The 20,079-nt window shown below is 45.0% G+C and overlaps 3 protein-coding genes across 3 annotated transcripts; all 3 read left to right on the top strand.

The window, feature by feature from the left end:
• The first annotated feature begins 3,056 nt into the window (after window positions 1-3,056).
• LOC123174794 (transcription initiation factor IIB) lies at window positions 3,057-4,194 on the top strand. The gene has a single exon (XM_044590092.1). The coding sequence runs from the start codon at window positions 3,117-3,119 to the stop codon at window positions 4,062-4,064; it is 948 nt and encodes a 315-aa protein (XP_044446027.1). The 5' UTR covers window positions 3,057-3,116; the 3' UTR covers window positions 4,065-4,194.
• Window positions 4,195-9,271: 5,077 nt separating this feature from the next.
• Window positions 9,272-11,373, top strand: LOC123174779 (transcription initiation factor IIB-1-like). The gene is made up of 3 exons (XM_044590090.1): window positions 9,272-9,350; window positions 9,526-9,835; window positions 11,235-11,373. Exons 1-3 carry the CDS (start codon window positions 9,272-9,274, stop codon window positions 11,371-11,373), a joined length of 528 nt encoding a protein of 175 aa, XP_044446025.1.
• A 2,968-nt stretch (window positions 11,374-14,341) lies between these two features.
• LOC123174767 (transcription initiation factor IIB-like) lies at window positions 14,342-15,046 on the top strand. Its single transcript, XM_044590085.1, has 2 exons — window positions 14,342-14,423; window positions 14,595-15,046. Exons 1-2 carry the CDS (start codon window positions 14,342-14,344, stop codon window positions 15,044-15,046), a joined length of 534 nt encoding a protein of 177 aa, XP_044446020.1.
• Window positions 15,047-20,079: the final 5,033 nt, after the last annotated feature.

Below are 20,079 nucleotides of genomic sequence, written 5' to 3'. Positions count from 1 at the left end.
AAATGGTTCTGCATTTGGATGCACGGTTTAAAGATATACTGTTTTGAAAAAATGAATACGCGAAAAAAAGAAAAACTCTCAGGTTGAGATAAGTGGCGCACAGTGTGCCACTTGTCAGGGAATGTGGGAGTCACATTTGCAAGAGGTACCAGTTTTGGTTTTTCTTCTGCATTTTAGTGCTTTTTTCCTTTTGGTTGGTTTTCTTTCGTATTATTTTGCATTTTTTCCTTTTGGAAACTGTAAACAATTTCTTTAAATGCAGTGAACATTTGGTAATGTACAATAAAATTCTATTTAACATATGATGCACATTTTTTAATAGAAATAAAAAAAGCTAGGATGAACCATCTTTTTTAGTTTACTGTAAAAATAACATACTGTGAACATTTTCCAATGTACAATGATTATTTTTAATATATGTTAAACATTTTTGGATACACACGAAAATGTTTTAATGCAGACACCGAACATCTCTTAAAAAAGCAGAAAAAACCAGAAATATCCAGCACTCAATTTTCCAAAAAGGAGGAAAACAATAGAAAAAACATTCAAGGGAGCTCATCAGATTGGGCCGGCCCACAGCCTTCACTCGTCGTCAGCGCATTTTGTGACGCATATAGGCATCGACCAGCAGGTCTCGTGTTGCGCACCAGATTAAATAAAGACTTATCGTTACTAAAAAAAGACTAAGAGTAAATACAATAAACATGTGCTTCTAGGAGCAAGTACAATAATCTTACAGTAACATATTATATGCTATATATGTTACTACCTAAATTACTTCCACTATGACTAGCCTTAACCATGCTCTAATCGGACGATTGCTGAGGCGGCCAATGCGCATCAACGATCAGTTAGGGTTCCCAAGTGTTTCTATATCTATACCTACTAATAAAGCAAGGTATGTTTCTCCAATTTTTTCATCCGTTCACCGTCGAAATTTATTGTTCTATCCGAGGTGGTACTAAATATTTGTGCGTCCGCTTGTTTTTTATTTTAGCAATCCAGATTTTTCGTATTTGGGCCGCACACGAAGTGGGCCAGCATAGCCAACCCGTTTATTTGCCTGCTCAGGAAGCTGCGAAGACACTATTTGACGCCTGCTGCGGCAGATAGTTAGACCTTTGCACGGGGCGAAGAAAACCGTGCCGGCCCGTTTCGTTTTTCTTTCCATTTATTTATTTTGACTATCTGCTGCACTGGGAGTAAAAAGTTCAGAATTTTGTTTTATTTTCATATTTTTGAAAAATGTTCAGAATTACAATATTGTGTCCCGGTTTCCTAAAATGTTTGGAACAAATTATCGTTCCCATTTTTTTCGAAATTAAGGACATATTAAAAAAAGGTATTTTCGAAAAAATGCATTTTGAAAATATGTCAAATTCAAAAAATATTCTTGTTTTAGTAAAATGTTCACAAATTCAAAATAATGTCCGCATTTAAAAAAGAATTTTATGAAATTGTTCGGAATGTTCAAAACATGTTCCATTTTTGAAAGTCGGTCACAACTTCAAAAAACGTTTGTGTTTTCATAAAAGGTTCATGTCTTCAGAAAATGATGCGGTTTCAGATTTTGTTCATGCTTTTTTTTCAAATTGGATGGAATATTAAAAATATTGTTCGTAATTTCAAAAAATGTCCAATTTTCCAAGAATATTCGGCAATTCATATTTTTAAAAAAAATTCAAAAATAAGTAAATCTGATGTTGTAATATGTTCTTAAATATTCGCGTTGGCCATTCGTTAGCTGGAGGTGTTTGTTGCCATGGCTAGCAGCACGTGGTCGAGTCTTTAAGGTCATCTTTTCGATCGTTCAACCTGTCATTTTTCTGGATTATTAGTCGTGCCCTGCAAACACATGTCATTTTGGTGCCTGCCAGTAGCTGGCCCAGACGGGGTTGGTTGTGCGTTCCACGCACTATTTGGTGCAACTAGCGTCATATAGTAGCTCCCACACAGCTGCCCAACGAAAAGCAAAAAAATACGTATAGATTTTGTTCCGTCCATTCCACGCATAGTTCCCCATTTTTTCGCTTATCCCCAACTGGGCCTACCACGAATTTCTTTTTTCTGTCACACTGACAAGAAGCAAAATATTAAGGGCGCGAGGGGATTGAACTATGAACCTTCCATATTGTGTCGACGGACAAAGTCAAAACTCAGATAACTTGCAACTATGATAGGAACAGTCTCACCTTGGAATTTTATACTAAATCACACCCGTTTTTATATGTGCCTAAGTTGTCTGGAAATAAGAAGGTTGTGTGACAATAAGGAAGTTGTCTCGAGAATCATGTGCAGAACGTGGTACTCCACAAATTATTGCCGGAGGTAACTTGCACATGCCAATAAAAAACAATATGCTGGTTGGCTATAGCCTATAATTAAAAAAATTGTGGGCATGTGCTAATAAAAGAGAATATGCTGATTTTGCTCTAATTAATAAAAAATGTGGGCACATGAGCGCAAAAATAGTCAAAGAGAATAAACTCTGATAATGAAGGGACATTCATGCCTGGTTATGCGCTAATTATGCCAATCAAACAAAATTTATGCGCTGCAATTAGTAATCCTCCGGTTACATCGTCGCAGGAGAGAATAGTCGAAGCAACCGTGCCTCGAAGGTCGTCGTGTAGCAACCAAATGAGAATGCAAACACAACTTCAAGACGGAGGTGGACCCGGAGGAGAAAAGGGCATCAGTTGGGTGGTCGGCACCACACCGACCAACTCCACCACTATCAAGATCTCGCGGGCCAACGATGGCAGAAAACAGGCTAAGCAACAATATAGATCGGGCGTTGTGTTCACATAGAGGACGTGGAAGAGTGTGTGCGGGGATATAGGGAATGCTGAGATATTATTTTCCTTCCGTCGTAACGCACGGGCCTAGTCTTTATAAGAAAAATCATACGGTGAATTTAAAGCGTGCCGCGTCCGTGCACAAAACGAGTCGAAGTCGCTTCCGGGTCCGTGGCGCGCACGCCCACTCGCCGCACCGACCTATGAGGCTTTAAATACCAGCCGCCCCAGCTTCCCAAACCCTTTTCCCCAGCACTTTCCCCGAGCCGCCGCCGCCGCCGCCGCAACCAAGTCCCGAGAGTTTCTCGCGCCACGATGCCCACCGGCGCCGACGAGCGCGTCTACTGCCCGGACTGCCGCCGCGCGACGGAGGTGGTGCTGGACCACGGCACCGGCGACACCATCTGCACCGAGTGCGCGCTCGTCCTCGACGCGCACTACATCGACGAGGGCTTCGAGTGGCGCAACTTCGCCGACGACGGCGGCGGCGAGGACCGCGACCCCAGCCGCGTCGGCGCCTCCGGGGACCCCTTCCTCAACGCCAAGCTCTCCACCGTCATCGCCTACGACAAGAAGCCCGGCAAGTCCTCCGGCGAGGCCGGCGCCCTGCCGCGGACGTCCGTGTCCGGCGACGGCGCCGGCGCGGCCTCCGACAAGACCCTCGTCGACGGCTTCCGCGGCATCGGCGACATGGCCGACCGGCTCGGCCTCGTCGCCACCATCCGGGACCACGCCAAGGAGACGTTCAAGAAGCTGGACGAGGCCAAGGGCGTCCCGCGCGGCCGGAACCGCGACTCGGTCTACGCTGCCTGCCTCTACATCGCCTGCCGCAACCTCGGCATGCCGCGCACCTACAAGGAGCTCGCCTCCGTCACGGCCGCCGGCCCGGCCGCCAAGAAGGACATCGGCAAGATGTCGACGCACATCAAGAAGCTCCTCGGGGAGGAGGACGGCCAGGTGATGGACATCGGCGTCGTCAGCGCCTCCGACTACCTGCGCCGCTTCTGCTCGCGGCTCGGGCTGGGCAACCAGGAGGTGCGCGACGCGCAGGAGGCCGTGCGCAGGCTCGAGGAGCGCCTCGACGTGCGCCGCAACCCCGAGTCCATCGCCGCCGCCGTCATCTACATGGTCGTGCAGCGCGCCGGCGCCACCAACCCCAACTCCGCCGTCAAGGACGTCTCCGTCGCCACCGGCGTCGCCGAGGGCACCATCAAGGAGGCGCACAAGGACCTCACCCCGCACGCCCAGATGCTCTTCGCCTGACCGCCCGCCCATTCTTTGGCAGGTCCAGTTCGGAACGTGTGTGTTCTTCTTGGGCAACTATCTTAAGCTCGGACATGTGAAGTTTGTGTTGGACTCCGTTTCTAAGTACTGAAGAACCATTCGTGCTTGATTCGTTTGTTCCAGTTAAACTCATCAACTGTGGTCTGAGACATAATCCAGTTTGCTAACTACACTACTGTGAATGATCGATCTCATGAACAAGAGGGTAATTTCGCTAACTTTTGTCTCTAGGCGGCGACACTTCGATATGGGCTAGGCAAAACTCAAATCTGGTTGAATTTCATTGAAACTGGAACCAGAATATGGCCTGGTTCAAAACTGAAATAGTAGTTAATTTCACGGTAATTGGACCAAAAACTAAATCAGAAACCCACAATGTGGATTACTTAGAGTTAGAAAATTGGCATGGTAATGTGTTGCGTTCTTGTCAGGTGAGGTCATCTGACAAATTCATGTGGCAATGTACTGAAAGAATCGCCTCGTGTTAATAACCAATTGAAGGAATCTGACATGGATTGCTGAGGTGATGTTAGTCACGCATGTTATTTGCCAGTCTATAATGAATTGGACATTCAGGGCGGGGAAATCATTACATCTTCATGTTGAATAGGCGCATAAAGAGTTGCAGATTCACTACACCAAACAAAGTACTTATAACATATAAGATCAGGATTTTATCCGGACGGGCGACAGATGTCCTTTTTAACTAATTTATTAAATACTCCCTCCGTCCCATAATGTAAGACATTTTTTAACAGTGTTAAAAAACATCTTACATTATGGGGACTTTGTCGCTGCTTGCATGCGTACTTAACGATGTCCTGCATGTTATAAAAAAGAGCACTACTATTACGATTGCATGTAATCAGGCTAGCAAGCAGAAACCAAAATTTTGTTTCTTTTTTTGACATGAAACTGATAGTACCTGTATTTTTTATTGTTGTATAATCATCTCAAATTTTTTGGTTGTTCACTGTCACATTGTTTTCTGCAATGCTGTTTGATGATAGAAAATAAGAAGGGTAACTACCCATGGGTGGTAGGATGCTCTTTTTTACGTACAATTTCACAAATATAATAAAAATCATGGGTTAGCTTGCAATTTTTTCATGTAACTCACTTTGGAATATGTTATTATAATTTATGAACATATTTATAATAATAAAGTAGTATATACAATACCATATGGTAGTATATGAGACATGTGGGTTAAGGCTTGATAATATATGTTACTCTGACCGCCCTATGAATAGTTTTCTCAACATACAATTAACCCTAAGTGTGATCCACGTATATGCGCGCTCATATGATGGGCACCAAAGGACAACAACATATCAACATACAACTCAAATAAATCATAATAGATCACCAATTAACCATAGGACAAAATGAATATACTGAACAATAACGGAGATGCAAGAAATCATTGGATAATAGTTGATGGCATCAAACGCAATGTTCAAGAAGGGATTGCGACAGTTTTGGGAGAGTGGACCACTGAATACAGAGGGAGGAAGGTGATGGAGATGTTGATGAAGGCGGTGGAGACGATGGTGGTGATGATGGTTCCCTTGGCGGCACTCCGACACCACCAAAAGAGAGGGAAGAGAGGCCCCTTCCTTCTTCTTCTTCCTTGGCCTCTCCCCTAGGTGGGGAGAGGTTTCCACCTCTTTTTCTTGGTGCTCATGGATCTTGGAGTGCGAGAGCCCCTCCAAGATTGAATCTCTCTTCTCTCTATTTCTCTCTATTTTCGGTATTGTTTTGAGCCGAAACACTATCTCTTTAATAAGCAGAGATGTGTGACTCCGATGACGCTGCAAGTTTAAGCGAATTTCCGATATTTTAGGATCTTTCTTGCGGCCGAAGGAGAGCATCAACCGACCTACATGGGGCAACATGGTAGGCCCACGTGCCCCCTAGGGCACGTGGAGGGGGTGCATGGCCACTTGGTGGCTCCCCCGGCCTCCATCTTCTAGCTGTTGGAGTCCTTAGTTAAATTTTGAAAGAAAAAAAACTGATTTTCTGGCTCTATAAAATTTTCACCTAAAAGCCCAAAACAATAGGAAATAGTGTATGTCCTCTTGCACTAGATTAATATGGTAGTCCAAATAAGTATGGTATAAAATTGTGCCAAGAGAGCACATACAAATGATCTGAATATAGCATGAATATTCAAAACTTATAGATACATTTGAGACGTATCCGCAATCGCTTTATCTTCACAATCTTTTGTCTCCTTCATAATTCGAAGGCTTCCAAGTGACTCCAATCTCTAGAAGAGGCACACCCTCCAAAAGAACAAAAACCTTGTAGAAATCACTTGGTTTGAACTCTTTCTAAATATTTTTAAGAAATAAGTCAAGAACTCATCTCCTCTCCCTCTCTCTCTTCTCATAAAGGATGGGTAGAACAAAGGGAGTGAAAGAGCTAAGATGCAAAGATTGTTCTATTATAGTAAATGGTCTCGAAGCCTATTACCACCCAAGGTATAGGGGTGTCTTACATAGGCATGCCTAAAAATATGACTATTGGAAGAAAAAGCAACGTCCCCGGAAGTTTCGAACATCACATACCTGAAACCTCGAGATGTGTTCAAAATTTAAAAGGTCTTTTCAAAAAATAAACCTATCATAAGAGTGTTGATACAAGATTCCCCACACTGATATGAGTAAATATCAAAAACAGTAATTATTTACTCATTTGCTTAAAAGTCATCGTGTTGCAGTTGTCACTAAACAATTTTTTTCTAAGTTAGAGCATCTACTGCCGGGGGCCTCAAACCCACCCCCTCCATACGCCTGGGCGGTCGGCCTAGTCAGTGACCGGGACTGGCACCCCTCGTATCCAGCCCAAATGTAGGGCAGATATGAGGATGTCTGGTCACGTCCGCCACATCAGACCCAACAGGCATACCGCACCACAAATTGCACCAAATCCACCCCTCGACCTACCAGATCCATTTGCTCTCTCATCTCTTCTTTCACCTCTGCGGTGGACGTCTCGCAGCTCCGCCGCCACCCTTGCTTCGCAACCCTTCTGAGCCTCTGTGCCACTAGCACTGCCACAATAGTCCTCTCTCCCATGCTCGCCACCGCGGACATCGTCGCCGCCCCGGACGCCACCGTGGTATGTCCGGCAACCCTCGGGTTGCCCCTTGCGCTCTATGTGTTTGATACATTGTCTAACCTGTTTTTTGTGATTTATTTGTAGGGAAAATAATGAATTATAATTCTTCGTTGGATGAGAAGTATGGACTGATGGAGCTTGATAAAATGATTCAAGATGAGTTCTTCGATTCGTTGGATTTGGACGAAGAAGTGGACATGATCATGCTCATGAGCATGCAAGAGGAAATGTACCCGTAGGTGGAGCATATCCTCAACTTCAAGGGCTCAATGAAAGGGAGAGGATTGATCAATCGGGATAGGGTCTCCGGAGCACAACTACTGCACAAGGAGTACTTTGCTCTAGACCCAAATTTCCCAGATGATCCATGGCTTCATCGCTGTTTTCACATGAGGAAACCATTGTTTTTGCGCATTGTAGAGGGAGTGAAGGCACATGATGAATACTTCAACCTCACAAGGGATTGATGCAACCAACTTTCTTTCTCTCTAAGTAGAAATGCACGGCTGTTCCGAGGATGCTTGCACTTAGTACTTCCGTCGATGCCGTCGGTGAGATGGTCTGCATGGGGAGAGCACATGCATGAAGACTACTGTCAAGTTTGCCCGCGCCATGGTGCGGGTGTTTGGAGCAGTGTATCTGAGAGAAACAAATGTGCAGGACACAAAAAGGTTGTTGGCTATTGGAGAGGCCAGAGGGTTTCCAGGAATGCTCTGATCAATTGTTGCATGCATTGACAATGGAAGAACTGCACCAAAGGTTTGCGGGGAATGTATCAAGGTCACACCAAAGAGGACACCATCATACTAGAAGCAGTGACATCACATGACTTATGGATTTGGCATGCTTTCTTTGGACTGTCGGGTTCTCACATTGACATCAACGTGCTTCAACAATCTCCCATGTTCAAGAGGCTTTGTAATGGGGAATCACCGCCGTGCAACTACATTGTCAACGGCCGTGACTACAACATTGGAGACTATCTTGCTGATGACATCTATCCTCGGTGGGCGGCGTTTGTGAAGACCATATCCAAACCACATGACAAAAAACAAAGCCACTTCATAACAATGCAGGAAGCGACTAGGAAGGATGTGGAGAGGGCCTTCAGAGCGCTTCAAGATCGTTGGGGAATTTCATGGAGCTACAATGATGTGGGAATCAACTTTATGGTAGCTGATGACATGTTTGTGTTATTTTGCACAATATGATTGTCGGGGACGAGGGTGATGGTGTTACCCAAACCAATGATTTTGAAGCACCTTGAGAACAAGTTTAAATCCCGAGATCAAGATGTAAATCAACTTATGAACTTTCTATGGATGCATCAGAATCTTCGAGATCATCAGGTGCACACACAGCTACCAAGTGATTTTGTGGAGCATATGTGGACTCACAATCGAAACCAAAGAGCTAATGTTTGAGTTGTGCACTTAAAATAAATATATGTAAGAACTATGTATTCTTGCTACCAACATTTGTTATTTACGTGCAACATTGACATGTATGATGGACATGCATTGATTTGCGAGTCCGGATTTGAGGTATGTGAATACCGGATACGAAATATGAGAGGCAATCCGAATGCGTTCGTGGACGTATAGGGAGCCGGATTTGTCGAGTCCGGTTGTAGATGCTCTTAATACCTGACTTGAGATAGGGCATTCCCTTATGACAGCGCATCCCCCTACGTGCCTGAAATGTCTACGCAGAGACATCTAGCGGCTCAGAAAGTTCTAGACTTTGTATATTTAGCAAACCATAAGAACTAAACATGTAAAGAAAATAAAATGAAATATCTATTATCTATGTTCTAGGCCATACAATTGAGAATGGATGACCAGCATGAGGGTGTGCCACGTCGATCTCCCCTATATAAATGGCATGCCGGTAGTCGCCTCCACCCACACACTATTTGGTCCACATGGTGCCACCCAATGGACACCAGTATGCTTGCGGGGCCAGGCGTCACCCACTTAGACATGTAGCATCGCATGGACTACAACGGTGTCACGCCGGCGACAATGATCAACTACAACTTCGATATCACCGACTCAACCATGGGCAAGAAGCGGTGCACGACGCACATCCCGATGGAGCATGTCAACCTCAGCTCATACTTGGGCCTATGCAGGGCTTAGGTGGGGCTGAGGGGTCTGATGCTGCATCTCTCGCATGGCGGGTTGTCTTGGGATTGCACCAGCCATCCAAGACTGTGCCAAGGAGGTGTTCAGGAAGATGGCGAAGGCCAGGGCATGGCCACTAGTTCTCGGCAAGACCAACCACCAAAATAATGATCAACTCTACGCGGCGCGCCTCGCCATTGCATGTCGTAGCGAGGGCTCACCGCGGTCGATCAATGAGCTAGCTTCGGCGATGGCTGAAGGCTCAGCGACAAGAAGGGAAATCGCAAAGTTAACCGCGTGCATCAGGAAGCACCTCGGGGAGGAGGGTGCCGGGCTGATGGGCGTCAGTGTGGTGCGCGCATTGAGCTATCTATGCCACTTTGGCAGGCAGCTTGATATGAGTGGTCATGAAGTCGCGGTGGCCAAGGAGGCGGCGAGATGGCTGGAGGAGGACGACCTTGGCGTGCGAAACACCGGCAAGTCCATAGTGGTCGGCACGTCCGCACGGTCCTAGAGCACGGTGATAACCCACAAGTATAGGGGATCACAATAGTTTTCGAGGGTAGAGTATTCAACCCAAATTTATAGATTCGGCACAAGGGGAGCCGAATAATATTTGTAAGTATTAGCAGCTGAGTTGTCAATTCAGCCACACCTGAAGATTAATTATCTACAACAAAGTGATTAGTAGCAAAGTAGTATGATAGTTTTGATAGTAGTGACAGCAACAATAGTAACGGTAACAGTGTTAGCAGTATTTTTGTAGCAAGTGCAACAGTAACGATAGCAGTAGTAACTTAGCAAGAACAATATAAGATAAATTCGTAGGCATTGGATCGGTGACTTGTTGGATGATATTCATCATGAGACAGTTATAACCTAGGGCGATACGGCACTAGCTCCAGTTCATCAATATAATGTAGGCATGTATTCCGTAAATAGTCATACATGCTTATGGAAAGAACTTGCATGACATCTTTTGTCCCACCCTCCCGCGGCAGCGGGGTCCTATTGGAAACTAAGGGATATTAAGGCCTCCTTTTAATAGAGAACCGGAACAAAGCATTAGCACACGGTGAATACATGAACTCCTCAACCTATGGTCATCACCGGGAGTGGTCCCAACTATTGTCACTCCGGGGTTGCCGGATCATAACACGTAGTAGGTGACTATAACTTGCAAGATCGGGTCTAGAATATGGATATAATGGTGATAACATAAATGGTTCAGATCTGAAATCATGGCACCCGGGCCCAAAGTGACAAGCATTAAGCATGGAAAAGTCATAGCAACATCAATCTTAGAACACAGTGGATACTAGGGATCAAGCCCTCACAAAACTAACACGATTACATGATGAATCTCATCCAACTCCTCACCGACCAGCGAGCCTACGAAGGAATTACTCACTCCCGGTGGGGAGCATCATGGAATTGACGATGGAGAAGGGTTGGTGATGATGAAGAACAAAGACCCCCCTCTCTGGAGTCCCAAACGGACTCCAGATCTGGCCTCCCGATGAAGAACAGGAGGTGACGGCGGCTCCGTCTCGTGGAACGTGATAATTCTTTCTCCCTGATTTTTCTGGAAAAATAGGATTTTATAGCATCGGTTTCAGGGTCTGCGAGGCCACCAGGTGGGGACAACCCACCTGGGCGCGCCCTGGTGTGTTGTGCCCACCTAGGTGCCCCCCCTCCGGTGGCTCTTGGCTCCAGAAATCCTCTTTTATTATATAAAAAATCCTCGCAAAGTTTCGTTCCATTCCGAGAACTTTTATTTCTGCACAAAAACAACACCATAGTAGTTCTGCTGAAAACAGCGTCAGTCTGGGGTTAGTTTCATTCAAATCATGCAAATTAGAGTCCAAAACAAGAGGAAAAGCGTTAGGAAAAGTAGATACGTTGGAGACGTATCACACGACAATGACAAGAGGCTCGTCACCAATGACGTGGTGAAGGTCACTGGCGTGTCGATGCATACCATCCAGGTGGTGTGCAAGAAGTTGCGCCCGCACGCCGAGCTTCTCTTTGGATGAAGGATGGTGTGCCATGGTTTCTTTCTTTGTCCCTACTCTCATGGAGATCCGCCCGGCTTGTCCGAAAATACAAGTCTTAGGGACTTGTACAGGATTGTTGTAAGGTTTTATGTCTTTCCTTCATTTTGTCAGTGATAATACTTGTTTGATTAGTTAATCAGAGCTAAATAGAGATAATTGTAAATTATAAATTTACTCATCGATGTGAATCTTTTTTTTGTTTCGTGCTATTTCTGGGCATTTATTACTTTCCTTGATGCATATGGTAGGTCCAATGTATTAGGACACAAACATTGTTTCCCGCAAAAAAGGAAACAAATGTTCTGAGATCGTGACAAGGAGAAATCGCCAGCTATGTTTCATCAATATTGCCAGTTTCATATTTCCAAAAAGCATTATCAGTTTTAGAAGGTAGAGAAAAATGAGATGGGCTATTGGTGGTTTACTGAAGTTAGGGTAGTGGCTCTTTGAGGGTTTGGTTACATTTGGGTATTTTTCTACGTAAGTGTGGACCAATGGGTTGTCCAGGTTAAAGTCGATGTTTGAAAAAAAATGATACCTTCCCTATATGATGTGTTCCATTGGTATCCACGTCCTAGCATTGGAGATTATGTCTTATAGAGGAAAGGTCTCTTGGCTCTGTGCTTCCTCTCAACCAAGAAAGGTGTTGATCTCCCAAGTGCAAGGCTTTGTAGGAAGCAGCAATTTTCCTTAAGTGAGATCAAGGTTTATCGAACCAACAAGAGTTTAGTAACACACACAATGATCAACACATACACACACATACAAAACTACCTTGTCCCCCACCAGAACTATCGAGGTTGTCAATCTCACTAGTCTGTGATACGTCTCCAACGTATCTATAATTTATGAAGTATTCATGCCATGTTTACAATAATTTTATATGATTTTGGTATGATTTCATTAGAACTAACCCGGACTGACGCTGTTTTCAGCAGAACTACCGTGGTGTTGTTTTTGTGCAGAAATGAAAGTTCTCGGAATGCAATGAAAATCAACGGAGAATTTTTCTGAAAAATATAAAAAATACCTTGAATGAAGAGTTACCGGAGGGGAGTCCCGTGGGCCCCACGAGGGTGGAGGGCGCGGCCACCCCCCCTGGGGCGCGCCCCCTGCCTCGTGGACTCCCTGTGAGGCCCCCTGACTTGTTCTCGACGCCATCCTCTCCTATAAATACAAAAACCTCCAGAAATTAACCTAGATAGGAAGTTCCGCCGCCGCAAGCCTCTGTAGCCACGAGAAATCAATCTAGGCCCTCTCCGACACCCTGCCGGAAAGGGCCATCATCACTGGAGGCCATGGAGGAGGATCCCGGAGGGGCCATCATCGCCATGAAGGCCAAGGATCAGAGGGAGAACCTCTCCCCATCCAGGGGGAGGCCATGGAGGAGGAAGCACAAGTGGGAGAACCTCTCCTCCTCTCTCTCGGTGGCGTCGGAGTGCCATCGGGAGGGGAATCATCGTTGCGGTGATCGTCTTCATCAACATCACCATCATCATCACCATCCTCATCTCTTTTACGCAGTCCACTCTCCCGCACCCCGCTGTAATCCCTACTTGAACATGGTGCTTTATGCCACATATTATGATCCAATGATGTGTTGCCATCCTATGATGTTTTGAGTAGATATCCTTTGTCTTTGGGTTGATTGATGATCTAGATTGGTATGAGTTGCATGTTTTATTTTGGTGTTGTCCTATTGTGCCCTCCGTGTCGCGCAAGTGTGAGGGATTCCCGCTGTAGGGTGTTGCAATACGTTTATGATTCGCTTATAGTAGGTTGCTTGAGTGACAGAAGCATAAATCCGAATAAGGGGGTTGTTGCGTATGGGATAAAGGGGACTTGATGCTTTAATGCTATGGTTGGGTTTTACCTTAATGATATTTAGTAGTTGCGGATGCTTGCTAGAGTTCCAATCATAAGTGCATATGACCCAAGAAGAGAAAGTATGTTAGCTTATGCCTCTCCCTCATATGAAATTGCAATGACGACTATCGGTCTTTTTAACAATTGCCTAGGACAATTCAGCACACCGATCCATTATTCCACGCTCGCTATTTATAATATTTAGTAATATATTCTAACTTTATGATAACATCACCTACTTTTATGTTTTAGCTCCCCGATATCATGGAAAGTTATCCTCTTCATACCCACAACGTAGTTTTATTTCTCGTTTCTAGTTGGAAGCAAACGTTCGGTGCACGTATAGTCGTATCAGTGGCAGATAGGACTTGAGAGAATATTGATCTTACCTTTAGCTTCTTGTGGGTTCGACACTCCATACTTATCACTTCCACCATTGGGAATTGCTACGAGGATTCCCTCCACTTGGGGATTATCAGTCTGCTACTCCCTTCGTCTCATAATATAAGAGCGTTTTTTTACACTAGACACTAGTGTAGTGTCAAAAATGCTATTATAATATGGAACGGAGGGAATAGTTACAAGGATTAAAAGAATAAGTATATGGTAGATTTGATTGCAACAGAAAAGTAAAAGTAATGAATTGGAATAAGCGTTTGATCAAGGTTGAAATAATATATGCGACAACGCATCCCCCCTATCGTGCCTGGAATGTCTGCGCAGAGACATCTAGCGGCTCGGAAACTTCTAGACTTTGTATATTTAGCAAACCAAAAGAACTAAACATGTAAAGAAAAATAAAAGGAAAGATCTATTAACTATGATCTAGGCCGTACAATTGAGAATGGACGACCAACACGAGGGTGTGCTGCGCCAAGCCGCCAACCTCCCCTATATAAATGGCATGCCGGCAGTCGCCTCCACCCACACAATACTTGGTCCAATTGGTGCCACCCAATGGACACCAATACGCTTGCGGGGCCAGGCGTCGCCCACTTAGACATGTAGCATCGCCCGGACTACAGCGGTGTCACGCCGGCGACAACGATCAACTACAACTTCGATTCCGCCCACTCAAACCATGGGAAAGAAGCGGTGCCAGACGCACATCCCGATGGTGCATGTCGACCTCACGCTCAGACTTGGGCCTGTGCAGGGCCTAGGTGGGGCTGAAGGGTCCGATGCCGCCATCTCTCGCATGGCGGGTTGCCTTGGGATTGCACCGGCCATCCAAGACCGTGCCAAGGAGGTGTTCAGGAAGATGGAGAAGGATAGGGCATGGCCGCCGGTTCCCAGCAAGACCAACCACTGAAATAATGATCTTCTATATGCAGCGTGCCTCGCCATCACATGCCGTAGCGAGGGCTCACCGCGGTCGATCAATGAGCTAGCTTCGGCAACGGCTGAAGGCTTGGCGGCAAGAAAGGAAATCGCAAAGCTAACCTCGCGCATCAGGAAGCACCTCGGGGAGGAGGGCGTCGGGCTGACGGGAGTCGGTGTGGTGCGCGCATCGAGCTATTTGTACCACTTTGGTAAGCAACTTGATATGAGTGGTCAGGAAGTCGCAGCGGCTAAGGAGGCGGCGAGACGGCTGGAGGAGGACGACCTTGGCATGCGAAACACCGGCGAGTCCATAGCAGCCGGCATCGTGTGCATGGTCCTAGAGCACAGCGATGACAATAGGCCAGTCGCCAGTGATGTGGCAAAGGTCACTGGGGTGTCGATGCATACCATCCAGGTGGTGTGCAAGAAGTTGCGCCCGCACGCCGAGATGCTATTTGGATGAAGGATGGTGTGCCATGGTTTCTTTCTCTGTCCCTATTCTCATGGAGATCTGTATTGTACCTTGCTTGTCCGAAAATACAAGTCTTAGGGACTTGTATGCGTTTGTTGTAAGATTTTATGTCTTTCCTTCATTTTGTCCGTGATAATACTTGTTTGGTTAGTTAATCGGAGCTCGACAGAGATGATTTCGAAATTATCAATTAACTCGTCGATGTGAATCTTTTTTTGATTTGTGCTATTTCTGGGCATTTATTACTTTCCTTAATGCATATGATAGGTCCAATGTATTAGGAAACAAATATTGTTTCCCGCAAAAAAGGAAAGAAATGTTGTGAGATCGCGACAAGGAGAAATCGCCAGCTTCGTTTCATCAATATTGCCAGTTTCATCTTTCCAAAAAAGAATTATCAGTTTTAGAAGGTAGAGAAAAATGCGATGGGCCTACTGATGAGTGATATTTTTACACTCATTTCACGTTTGTTTAAACCAAGATATTTCATTTAAAAAGAAATATTCGCTCCGATATTGGTACTAATGACTAATGAATGCAAATGATTCCACAAATCCTTCTCTTTGATGTGTTTCCATAAGAAATAGGCTAAAAAGGGAAGAAATCACGTGTGCAAATGGAATCGAAGGAGAATGGAGGAAGAAGGAATCAACAGGAGCTGTTTCTACGAAGATAGAGCAAAAGACAACGTTCCATACAGTGTCAAAAAAAGTCTTATATCTTTATACAGAGGGAGTATTTTGTTTTTCCAAAAACATCTTACACAACCATCTTTATTGCATTATTCAACAAGGCCTTACAAAATAAATATATGGATCAACCTAAAGCCACTTTTCTGGTGAACCACGGCTGAGGCGCTGCGAGGGAGGTGACACGGCAGCCCCTGGCGCGGATCCGAGTGGCCTGAAGTATACGTCAATGGACGTGGGGTTCGCCACTAGAGAACTCGCTGCCGCCGGGTGGGGGGCAAGAGCACGAGGATGGGACGACACGCCTTGCCACCACCTTCCTGGGAGCCGTGAGGAGATGGGGCGGAATGGAAGGGTCCTACAGCGGCGCTGGTAGGGGTTCCCTTGCCGCTGCCAGGGGAGGTGATGCAAGGGTCGCCAGAGGGTTGGCTCGCCTCCTTAATTGAGATATGGAGGCCCTTTGCTCACACAGGGAGTATAAAGCAACAAAAAAATACAATTGCAACAAGAAAACAAACATTCACCATAGACTGCAGAATTATTGCACTTGTGCATTGGCTGTTTTAACCTCCTAACAGTGTGTATACGTGGAAGGCAGTTGCAATGATTCCGCCAGTGTGTCTATGTGGAAGAAATGTTGCAATAATTCTGCAGTCTATGGTGAATGTTTGTTTTCTTGTTGCAATTGTATTTTTTTGTTGCTTTATACTCCCTGTGTGAGCAAAGGGCCTCCATATCTCAATTAAGGGGGGATTGGATGATTTGCCCCACTTTACAAGGGGTTGGATGATTTGCCCTTTGATTGTCTCAATGACAGTGGCCCCAGGCCCCACCCGGTAGCCTCTCAGGGGGGGGGGGGGGCAAATGATCCAATGGAGAAGTAAAGTGGGGCAAAAGATCCAATTTCCCGGTCACCTTATATCACTCAAGATCGCCAAGGACTCGGGACACCGAGACCCACCTATCTCTCCTTACCCTAGGACATAAAAGTCCATGCCACTCATTTTCTGTACATTTCACATGAAATAAGCGATCTCCTTGTTTTCATAATTTTATTGGTTCCATCACAATCCAAGGCATCCAAGTACTAATCTCTAGGAGTAACGGTGTCCTGGACTACGGGGTGCTAACCACGTCGGCCCCTCCATAATGGGCCGGACCGAGGACCCTTGGATCATCAACAAGTGGGCCCCTCCATAATGCTTGCACTTAGTACTTCCATCGATGTCGTCAGTGAGATGGTCCGCAAGGGGGAGAGCAAATGCCTAAAGACTACTATCAAGTTTGCACGTGTCATGTTGCAGGTGTTTGGAGCAGAGTATATGAGAGAACCAAATGTGCATGCCACAGAAAAGTTGTTGGCTATTGGAGAGGCCAGAGGGTTTCCAGGAATGCTCTGACCAATTGTTGCATGCATTGGCAATGGAAGAACTGCACCAAAAGTTTGTGGGGAATGTATCAAGGTCACACCAAAGAGGCCATCATCATACTAGAAGCAGTGACATCACATGACTTATGGATTTGGCATGCTTTCTTTGGAGTGTCGGGTTCTCACATTCACATCAACATGCTTCAACGATCTCCCATGTTCAAGAGGCTTTGTAATGGGGAATGGCCGTCGTGCAACTACACTGTCAACGGCCGTGACTACAACATGGGAGACTATCTTGCTGATGGCATCTATCCTCAGTGGGTAGCGTTTGTGAAGACCATATTCAGCAACGGAATAGCCGAAGGAAATGCAATACTGGGAGGAGATCGTATTGTGTTTTTTGGGCAGTACCAACATCACGTTTGAAACTTGTGACACAATGGAACGTTCTACGTATGTAGATCCCCACTTGTGGCAACAAAGTTGTGGAAAAAGGAGTCGCAACATACAAATCCAATTGTAAGCAACATACAAAGAGAAGTGCTCTCTCTCTCTATCAAAATATAAGATAGTGTAAAAGAAAACCTACCATTTTCCTGTTTCAACCCTAAAAATAACACAATCACGCAGCCAAGACCCTAACATTTTGCTGTGAACACCCTAAAGTTTTCATTTTCTTGCAAACAAGGCCAAAAATTTGACAAGCCGTGGGAGTTTTCGCTAGAAATTTTGAAAATATGTTATTCCCTTCGATCCAAATTAATGGTCGCTGCTTTAGTACAACTCTGTATAGTACAAGTCGACATGTATGTTTGCAAAAAAATCATAAGTTAAAAAATCAATTGACATTGAAAGTACAGAGTCTGAACAAAGAGTTCACACTATAAGGAAGAGGAATAATATGCATTTCAGTCAGGATGAATGAATTTACCAAAAAAAAGGAGTAAACTTGGTAGGATATGGACGAATCGAAAGAAAGCAGAATCATCATATGACAGTCAATATCTGAACCCACATATCAGAAATAAAAGGAATAGGCTTCAGGCAACTGATGAAGCAGAGGTGCCAAGGAAGTTTAACAAAAGATCTGATTTTGCTAGCTCGGAAAGTGATCAGTTGAATACTAAGAATAAGAAGATTAAGAAAAGACATCACCATAGATCTGTAGAAGCATCTAATAGCGAGGATATTAATCGGAGAGAAAGCTCAGATGATAGCAGTTTTACCTCTGACAATGAAAGTTTGGAGCAGAGGAGGCTCACAAAATTCTGTAACAGGAAGAAGTGGTATGCTGTCGAAGAAAACAAACTACACACGAGTTGGCATTTACAAGTCAGACCTGAAAGCAATTACTAGATCTGCATCCTCCTATGCTTTTTTTCTATTTCCCTGTTGCTTACTCCACTAGCTACAGAATTAGTTACACATTAGTAGGAGAGTTCCTTCACACCGTTGCAAAGTAGCTTGGCTCTAGGAAATTTGCATAGCATCTTTACTTTAATCCCCGTGGAGTACTTCGACATCCGTTGTTTGTGTGCGAAGATTGCCGCTATATTAAGTTATTAACAATTGATCAGAATCAAAGCAAGAATTTGGAGCCAGATTCAATCAAAGCAACATATATGTCATGGACAGGCTGCACAAGATGGAGAGAGGGAGCTTGTTTTTGTGTACCGGGCGAGGAGAGGAGGGCGGAGGCAGCACCACTCCCTCCCGCTGAGGCTGTCGTCGTTCCTCCTCGGCGAGCCCAGGCGCCAACGACGATCTAATCGGCGTCGCAAACATACCGATTAGGGCCAACGTCCGCGCCTACGTCCATCCTCGCGATCGACCTCTTTCGGAACGCCGTGGATGCTGTGGCCACGCCCAAGTCCTAAGTCACACGCGTACCCCGCACGAGGATGAATGAATGTTTCTAGTATATATAGCGATGGATTAGAAGAATGAGGAGACCCTGCTGCCATGGATCGATGAGGTGGCGCAAACCACACTCTTTTTGGTTGGCAGCCAATGGATGGAACAAGAGGAAGGGAGTAATGGAGGAAGAGAAGGAGGAGGAGCGATATATTAGAGCATGGTTAAAGCATGGTTAATAGTATAGCCAACTGCTGGTTATAGCCCATTTTATAACCAATATGTACAATAGTTGATTAGAGAGTGTACTATTTTTTTATTATATGGCCCACCTTTCACTCTTACAAAGTGCCTAGGAGCACGTGCTAGAGCTAGCTCTTCACCAAGAGCCGGCTTACCTTCTCTCTCCTTTTTTCTTTCCTCCAACTAAGCAAGAATATACTAATTTATTTCTTATAGCCAGCTGACTCAGCTCTATTGTACTTGCTCTTAATAATGTAGCCAACAGTTGGCTATAAGAAGTTGTCATGTCATCTAGAGTCAACCTAATAGCCGGCTTGTACAATAGTAAAATTTAAATATGTAGTACTTTATTAATAGTTGGCCTGTTATACATTCTCACAAAATGACTTGGGTCTCGTGCTATAGCCGTATCTTATTCTACAACCCGCCCCCCTTCTCTCTCCTCTTTTCTCTCCTCCAGCTAAGTAAAAATATAATACTTTTTAATCCTTGTAGCCTGCTTATGTCACCCTATTGTACTTACTCTTAGTTTACTGGTAGCAACCCGTCTGGCTCCAAGGACGGACACGTAATGTAGCTGGTTCCAAGGAGGGATACATAAGGTAGCGGTTGGTACGAGGCCGTTTATTACTATACATAATGTGAATGGATCACATTACTTAGATCTCTGTGTTAATCCCTAATCGTCTCCCTCGTCTCTGCTAGCAAACTTGTTGCCTCTCCATCCGTCCTAAATTAGTTGGCTTAGATTTGAAAGCTATTTTAGGACAGAGGTAATATGAGTCAACTAATTCAAGACTGAGATTGTAGTAGATTTTATATACGCGTAGATTAGAGGGGATAACAAAGGTAAAATAAAATGGATC

The sequence above is a fragment of the Triticum aestivum genome, chromosome 1D (assembly GCF_018294505.1).
Source record: "Triticum aestivum cultivar Chinese Spring chromosome 1D, IWGSC CS RefSeq v2.1, whole genome shotgun sequence".
Lineage (NCBI taxonomy): Eukaryota > Viridiplantae > Streptophyta > Magnoliopsida > Poales > Poaceae > Triticum > Triticum aestivum.
Note: the sequence above shows the minus strand (reverse complement) of the source record. Positions and strands in the feature narration are given on the sequence as shown.

Coding starts and splice junctions, on each gene's coding strand:
- LOC123174794 (XM_044590092.1), top strand. CDS start 3,117: ATGCCCACCGGCGCCGACGAGCGCGTCTACTGCCCGGACTGCCGCCGC.
- LOC123174779 (XM_044590090.1), top strand. CDS start 9,272: ATGGGCAAGAAGCGGTGCACGACGCACATCCCGATGGAGCATGTCAAC. Junction 9,351..9,525: donor CTTGGGCCTATGCAGGGCTT/AGGTGGGGCTGA, acceptor TCTACGCGGCGC/GCCTCGCCATTGCATGTCGT. Junction 9,836..11,234: donor AAGTCCATAGTGGTCGGCAC/GTCCGCACGGTC, acceptor TAGGAAAAGTAG/ATACGTTGGAGACGTATCAC.
- LOC123174767 (XM_044590085.1), top strand. CDS start 14,342: ATGGGAAAGAAGCGGTGCCAGACGCACATCCCGATGGTGCATGTCGAC. Junction 14,424..14,594: donor TGGGCCTGTGCAGGGCCTAG/GTGGGGCTGAAG, acceptor TTCTATATGCAG/CGTGCCTCGCCATCACATGC.